Source organism: Carassius auratus, unplaced genomic scaffold, assembly GCF_003368295.1.
Source record: "Carassius auratus strain Wakin unplaced genomic scaffold, ASM336829v1 scaf_tig00043328, whole genome shotgun sequence".
NCBI classification, from domain to species: domain Eukaryota; kingdom Metazoa; phylum Chordata; class Actinopteri; order Cypriniformes; family Cyprinidae; genus Carassius; species Carassius auratus.
This window is the reverse complement of record NW_020526773.1, coordinates 46,419-54,234: the sequence shown is the minus strand read 5'-3', so window position 1 is coordinate 54,234 and position 7,816 is coordinate 46,419. Positions and strand designations below refer to the sequence as shown.

Below are 7,816 nucleotides of genomic sequence, written 5' to 3'. Positions count from 1 at the left end.
ATTCATTAATGACCATCACTAGAGTTTATAAAAGCCATTTATTAAACGCAGTGTACACTTGTAACCCTTTACACATGTAAAGTGCTTAAGAAACATGTTTCCATAACACATTACTACATCTCTCATCACCTGCAACAAAAACAATGTATCCTGTAAACATGATCAACAGGCAAGTGATCAGTAAAAGCAAGCAGCTAGTTAAAAAAAAAAAAAAAAAAAACTTGTTTTGTGGTGAACTCCTACACAGGATAGTGATGATGAATGTCTTTTAACAGTCTACCAATGGGACCCTATGCTGGCTATGTTTGTCAGCCAGCCAGTGAGTCCATTCAATGACTGAGAGGTGTTGCTTCAGGATTTTTTCTGTTCTGTTTCCTCTGAGTCTCCAAATAGTAGACTTGTACTTCAACCACGCTCTCTCGAGATGCTGGGTGTGGGCTCCACTGTGGGGATCCACAAACCACCATCTGTGATTTACACTAAAGTGAGTGTAGCCCATAGCAGCTAATGCACCTTTATAAGCTCTCCATTTGTCACTTATAATAGTGGTACCAGGTTGCACATGCTTGACCACGATTGGTACAAGATTCTGCCTTCCTCTTCTCTTTACAAGGCGTAAGACTGGATGTCGTCGCTCATCCTTTACTCCTAGTATGCCAAAGACCCACTTTTTTCGTCTCCAAGTTGTGGCTGCCCTCCCTCTGCCATACTGTAAAAAAAAAAAAAAAAAAAAAAAAGTTGTTTTAAATTATAACATTTAACATCAGGTCTACAAAGACATGAAAACAACAACAAAAAATATATATAACTCAATGGCAAAGTAAAGAAATGGCTTCCAAAAAAAAAAAATTCACTCAGAAGTACATATGCATGCTTAGTATGCCAGTGATGGATCAATATATGTATTATATACTATAAATTACAAACAGAAAATAATTAGTCTCTGTTTCCATTTACTCAAAGTTGGCAAAATTTCGTATTAAAGATGGGGGCAAATGCAGTAAACATGATTAACAATGAGAAATGACAACAGTTGAACAAAAAATGTCTGTCACCTGTTTTCAAACGGGAGCGGCATTTTATACAAAGATACATTTTTCACTGACAAGCTACGCAATATTGTTTTCATAATTGAGATGAATCGCATTCGTGAACTAATCCTTTAACTTAATTATAATCATGTGCACATCTACATTGCATTAGATTGCAATTAGTTTTGTTCTAATAAGAAAAATGCAATCATAAATGTATTCCAACCTTTTTTTTGGGGGGGGGGGTCAAAGTGTTCCAATAATTTTATTTATTTATTTATTTATTGATTGTTTGGTTGACTGTTTGCAAGTTACTCCCTAAGTTGGGAGAAGTGTTCACTTACCGGTAAATAAATGTCATCCACGAAGAGAAAAAGTGATTTTGCTTTGACAGTTCTACTGCATTTTCTGCCTCTGTGGCTTTGATGTCTGCATTCCCTGGATAAACCATAAGGAAATGTTAAATCAATGTCAAATAGCTAATATCTAGATACATCATATGTACTTTAAATTGTATTAAACGTATTTATTTCTCTGTGAACATTTCTATAATGTAATAGCCAAAACGAAATTAATAGCATTGTGAATGTTTTTATGGTTGTTGACCCTCTAACTCTAGCACTCTCCATTCTAATTCTATTTTATCTATTTATCTACTTGTTTCTTAAAAAAAAAAAAACTAGGTTTCTTTTTTCTTTTCTATCTACTTGTTTCTTTTATTTATAAAAGTAAAATATTGCTGTACTGGGTTAGGCTAGACTTTTGTCATAGCGATTGTTGCTTTTTTGTTGCTTTTGATTGCTTTCTGTTGTCCTCATTTTTAAGTCCTTTGGATAAACTAACTAAATGTAAATATGCAGGAATAATCCTGAGGCCTATTTCATAAAACCAGTTTAGCAAATAAGCCAGGGTAATTTCAGTTACTCTGACTTATTTTAAATTGATTTGGTTCAAAATAAGTCGGACTAACCGAAATAAGCCTAGCTTATTTGGTAAACTTTCACGTAACAGGCCCCTGGTGTCTTCCATGATTCCTGTACATTCTGACAACAAGCACTTGAATGCAACAAACTCGCAATCAGAAATTTGTGGTGGAAATTAGAAAATGTCTGAAAGCACATAAAGGCAACATAATTGCATCGCATTACGTTTTCATTAACTGCGTGTTATCTGCGTGTTATATATTTTCTGTCGTTATGTGGGCACACAGTTTTTTCTGTCATTTGGTTAAATTATGTTATAAAAGATAACACTTAAGATGGCACTGACTGTGAAAACATACATCACGTACTAGACTAAGACTCCATTCCTTAAATACATTAAACACTATCTTTTATAATTACAGTATTTCTTGACTAAAGAAAACGCTGATTCAAACAACAGTCTTAATTTAACGTTAACGTTATAATGGCGTCACTACAATTGCCAGATTCCTTATTTAGTCAGAAAATTTACCAATAAACTTTCACATCATGTTTCCTGCTAGCATTTATAATTTTAAATAAATATAAGGGTTTAGGTTTGCTTGAATATTTTTTTAGTGACAAATTAAGTTTTTTGTAGATAACATATAATGGCAGATTTTGTTTTTTAACTGTTAGAGGGTAATCTAAAATACAAGATAAAAAATGTCTTCCATAAAATACTGGTTATATTGTATTATATTATATATTTGTAATTTACTTCAATAAAAAAACTACAATAAAAGCGAGTCAGGCCACCATCTGGACACCCATACAAATCACTGCGGTCAAGCCAGCCGCCAAGTAGAAAAGCACGGTCAATCTAGCCGCCAAGTTATTTCCAGGGTCGCCTATAAACTGTGTATTACGGTAATACCGTCAGAGAACTGATCTGAATGGAGTGCTCTTCCAGCGAACGCTACTTTTTTTCCCCCAACACACAGTCCGTTACTGTCTGATGCTGAATACCAAAATAAAAACCATCTAATACTCATATTACAAAATAAGAACAATAATATATGCTTGCTGCATCTCTACATTCGAAAAGCTATAAAAAAAGTTCTAGAATGCACAGACAGAAAGTACAGTGTCAGCTGCATGCTGCTGAATCTACTTTCAAATAACTATAAAAATAAAAGTTATAGATTGCACAGACCACTTTCACCTCAGATTGAGAGTACACTTTACCACAATCTCAGCTGCATCGTTTCAGAACTGTCTGATGTGTAATTACAGAATAAGAGCCCCCCAAATCTCATAAATGAGATGCTGCATCTCTACATTCAAAAATCTATAAAAATAAAAGTTATACATTGCACAGACCACTTTCACCTCAGATTGAGAGTAGACCTTGCCACAATGTCGGCTGCATCGTTTCAGGACAGTCTGATGTGTAATTACAAAATAAAAGCCTCCCAAATCTCATAAAAAGCTGCTGCATCTCTACTTTCAAAAATATATAAAAATAAAAGTTATAGATTGCACAAACCACTTTCACCTCAGATTGAGAGTACACTTTACCACAATCTCAGCTGCATCGTTTCAGAACTGTCTGATGTGTAATTACAGAATAAAAGCCCCCCAAATATCATAAATGAGATGCTGCATCTCTACATTCAAAAATCTATAAAAACTAAAGTTATAGATTGCACAGACCACTTTCACCTCAGATTGAGAGTACACCTTGCCACAATGTCAGCTGCATCGTTTCAGGACAGTCTGATGTGTAATTACAAAATAAAAGCCTCCCAAATCTCATAAAAAAGCTGCTGCATCTCTTCTGTCAAAAATATATAAAAATAAAAGTTATAATAATAATAATAATAATATATTTATTTTGTATAGCGCCTTTAAAAGTAGCTTTCTCAAAGCACTTTACATACAAGCATAACTCCAAATGAATAAACACAATGTAAGTACAAGAAAATAAACGCATAAAATCAAGTTCATGTAAAAGCAATCCTAAAATAAAATGTTTTAAGAAGAGATTTAAAAGTCACTAATGAATGTGCTTCCCTGATGTCGGCCGGGAGAGAATTCCAGAGCTTAGGAGCATAGACAGAGAATGCTCGGTCACCCCACGTATGAAGCCGTGTCTTCGGAACAACCAATAGACCACTCTGAGAGGAGCGCAGATTGCGACGTGGTGTGTAGGGGATTAATAAGTCAGTCAAATACTCAGGTGCCAGATTGTGCAGAGATTTATAGGCCAGCCAGATTTAGATACCCCAGCTAGAAGACCATTGCAGTAGTCAATGCGCGAAAAGACAAAAGAGTTAATCAACTTCTCAGCTACCGAAAAGGATAACATAGGACGTAGCCGGGCTATATTTCTGAGGTGATAAAACGATGTCTTAACTGTATTCTGGACAAGAGGCTCAAATGACAGTGTGGCGTCAAATATGACACCCAAATTCTTTAATTTGGACTTAAACTCCAGTGCAACGCCATCAACAGACAGAGTAGGAGACCCAACCTTTCGCAGTTGATGTGGAGATCCAAGGAGCATGACTTCTGTTTTTGAGCCGTTTAGAGACAGAAAATTATTGGACATCCAAATCTTTATCTCAGCAATACAGTTAGAAAGATGCCCAACGTTCACTTGCTGACCCGGTCTAGTATGGATATAAATCTGTGTATCATCAGCATAAAAGTGATAGTTAAGGTTTAGAGATTGTAGTAATTGACCAAGTGGAAAGATGTACATACTAAAGAGTAGAGGACCCAAGACTGAACCTTGTGGAACACCCGTATGAACAGAACCAACCTTGGACCTATAACCACCCATAAAAACAAATTGGCTACGGTCAGTGAAATAGGACTTGAACCAGTCAAGAACAGTCTCTGACAAGCCAAATACATGTTCGAGGCGATTAAGTAGTAGGGCATGGTCAATAGTGTCGAAGGCTGAACTGAGATCCAAGAGAATGAGAATGGACGTGGAGCCGGAGTCGGAGGCAATTAGTAAGTCATTAGCGACTTTCACCAACGCAGTCTCAGTGCTGTGTAATTTTCGAAAACCTGATTGATGTTGCTCAAATAGTTTATTTTCAATTAAGTGTTTGTTTAATTGAGCTGCAACCACACCCTCCAAGATTTTAGACAGAAATGATAGATTTGAGATTGGGCGATAATTTGACAGATTTTTCACATCAGAGTTTTGCTTTTTTGAAACAGGAGTAACCGCAGCAGTTTTAAGTGCTGCTGGCACCTCCCCTGTTGACAAAGAGTCATTTATTATAGCAAGAACTGAGGGACATAAAGGACCAAAACAGGATTTAAACAGGCTACCAGGCATGGGATCAAGTATGCAAGTGGTAGCTTTCATACCAGAAACCTGGTTGCAGAGCATCTCAGGTTGTAATAAAGTAAATTTGGATAAAGGAATGCCAGAGAACCTAGGAGTATTAACTGGTAGATCTGCAGACTGCAAGGAATGGATATTTGTGCGAATATTGTAAATTTTTTCACTGAAAGATTTGAGAAACTCATTACACAGCCCATCAGATAAAGTCATAGAACTGACACCATCTGCTTTAAGCAGACTGTTAATTGTATGAAAGAGCTTCCTGGGATTGCTTTGATTATTATCAATAATGTTTGAGAAATAGGCAGATCTTGCAGTTTCAATGGCTACTCTGTAGTTTGACAAGCAATCTTTCCATGCCTGGTGGAACACATTTAAACCAGAGTGACGCCATTTTCGCTCTAATTTCCGACACACAGCCTTCTGTATACGCAATTCACCATTATACCAGGGGGCTGACTGTGCAAATGAAACATTACGTGTTTTTATGGGTGCAAAGATGTCCAAGTTGGCTGTAAGGACATTATTGAATGCTAAAATTTTATCCTCGAGAGGAGCAGAAGACATGTCAACTAAAGAAGAGACAATCGAGTTTGCAAAAATAGCATGATCAATTGATTGCCATTTACGGAAAGAAATAGTTCGTGAAGTCTCTCTACTAGACTGAAATGTTTCAATATTAAAAAAGATAGCTAGATGATCAGAAAGTCCAGCATCCACAACAGAGAGATTAGAAAGAGATGAGTCATTTGCAATAATTAAATCTAACGTGTGTCCTTTACAGTGAGTGGGGACATTTACAAACTGAGAAAAATTAAAACAGTCCAAGAGTGATAGAAAATCCTTGGCCAAGAGACAGGCTTTCTGATCTACATGCAAGTTAAAATCACCCAGAATCAAAATTCTCTTAAATCTGACAGACAATATAGAAAGAAGATCAGCAAACTCAGACAGAAAGTCCTTATTCAGTTTAGGAGGTCGGTAGATAGTGACCATGGCAGAATGGAGAGCAGAGTGAGTATCCGACACATTTAAAACAAGACATTCAAAAGTTTTAAAAGGAGGAACGGACACAGGGTGAATCTTGTATTGCAGTTTGTAAAGAACTATAATACCACCACCTCTACCTGTAGTTCGTGAAACGTCAATGAGTCCAAAGCCCGCTGGAGTCAGCTGATTAAAAAGAAAACCATCGTCCTGTTTGTGCCATGTTTCCGTGATGAAAAACAAGTCCAGCTTATTGTCCATGATAAAATCCGCCAGTAATAGAGCTTTGTTGTTCACTGAGCGCGCGTTCAGTAACGCGGCTTTTAAAGGGCTTGTAGACGGCGCATCACTGAACTGCCGCTCATACGGCAGAGCAGAAAAGTTAGTAAGATCAACCCCGGAGGATGACAGTCTTGTAGTCCTTCGTCGGCAGTTCAAAACTGGGATGGAAGATGACGAGGAAGAGATGTAGCTTCGTCCTGTGCTCCGATGAATATACCGCTTGGGCCGCAGTAATCCAGCCCTGTCACAGCGGTCGTAGGTGTCCCCCGACAGATAGTAATTCCGCTTCAAGGATAAGAGCTGGCGAGAGGTGTACTGTAAGGCCATGTTCATTAAAGCCTCGTCTGCATCAGCTCCCAATAAGCCTATCTGTGAGTCCACAGAGCCGATAGAAAGTAACCAGGCCAACACCAAGAAAAACAATTTCCCGACAAACATGAAGAAAGCACGCTGCATCCCAGCGGAGAGAGAGAGAGAGGAGCGGCAGCCAGTACGCGCCAGCGTACCCTACTCACCCGGATGCATTATAGATTGCACAGACCACTTTCACCTCAGATTGAGAGTACACCTTACCACAATGTCAGCTGCATCGTTTCATGACAGTCTGATGTGTAATTACAAAATAAAAGCCTCCCAAATCTCATAAAAGAGCTGCTACATCTCTACTTTCAAAAATCTATAAAAACTAAAGTTATAGATTGCACAGACCACTTTCACCTCAGATTGAGAGTACACCTTACCACAATGTCAGCTGCATCGTTTCAGAACAGTCTGATGTGAAATTACAAAATAAGAGCCTCCCAAATCTCATAAATAAGCTGCTGCATCTCTACTTTCAAAAATATATACAAATAGAAGCTATAGATTGCACAAACCCATTCAACCTCAGATTGAAAGTACACATTGCCATAGTTCCACATCGTTTTAGGACTGTCTAATGTGGAATTTTTAAATAAGTGCCTACCAAAATGCACAACGTTGTGTCTCTGCAATCAGAAACCTCACACACTTCCACTGTATTTAAACACACACACACACAAGCACTTTTTTTTTACAAGACAACAATTATTTGAAGACATCGTCTACATACACACAGACACACACATATATACAGGCCCCCTTTTATTACCCATTTCTGTGTTGTTTTTGAGGTTTGTGTTCTTGAGTGTTTGCTGCTAAAAAGCTAATTTTTTGTTTCATCTGACCATAGAAGCCAATCCCATTTGAGGTTCCATTAATGTGTGATA

The 7,816-nt window shown here is 37.5% G+C and overlaps 1 protein-coding gene across 2 annotated transcripts; it reads right to left on the bottom strand.

The window, feature by feature from the left end:
- Positions 1-331: 331 nt before the first annotated feature.
- On the bottom strand, positions 332-7,146 carry LOC113086548 (uncharacterized). 2 transcript variants are annotated; one of them, XM_026255442.1, is made up of 3 exons: positions 6,428-7,146; positions 1,376-1,469; positions 332-709 (listed from the first exon to the last, which is right to left on the bottom strand). In XM_026255442.1, exons 1-3 carry the CDS (start codon positions 7,023-7,025, stop codon positions 649-651), a joined length of 753 nt encoding a protein of 250 aa, XP_026111227.1. In that variant the 5' UTR covers positions 7,026-7,146; the 3' UTR covers positions 332-648. The 2 variants fall into 2 exon arrangements, with proteins under 2 accessions (XP_026111227.1, XP_026111228.1); XM_026255443.1 differs by lacking the exon at positions 1,376-1,469.
- Between the last annotated feature and the right edge of the window lie 670 nt (positions 7,147-7,816).

Excerpts from the sequence above, each read along its gene's own strand:
- LOC113086548 (XM_026255442.1), bottom strand. The coding sequence starts at position 7,025 with ATGCAGCGTGCTTTCTTCATGTTTGTCGGGAAATTGTTTTTCTTGGTG. Across the intron at positions 1,470-6,427 it reads TGACGTTTCACGAACTACAG|GGAATGCAGACATCAAAGCC; the intron begins GTAGAGGTGGTG and ends TGGTTTATCCAG. Across the intron at positions 710-1,375 it reads TGGATGACATTTATTTACCG|TATGGCAGAGGGAGGGCAGC; the intron begins GTAAGTGAACAC and ends TTTTTTTTACAG.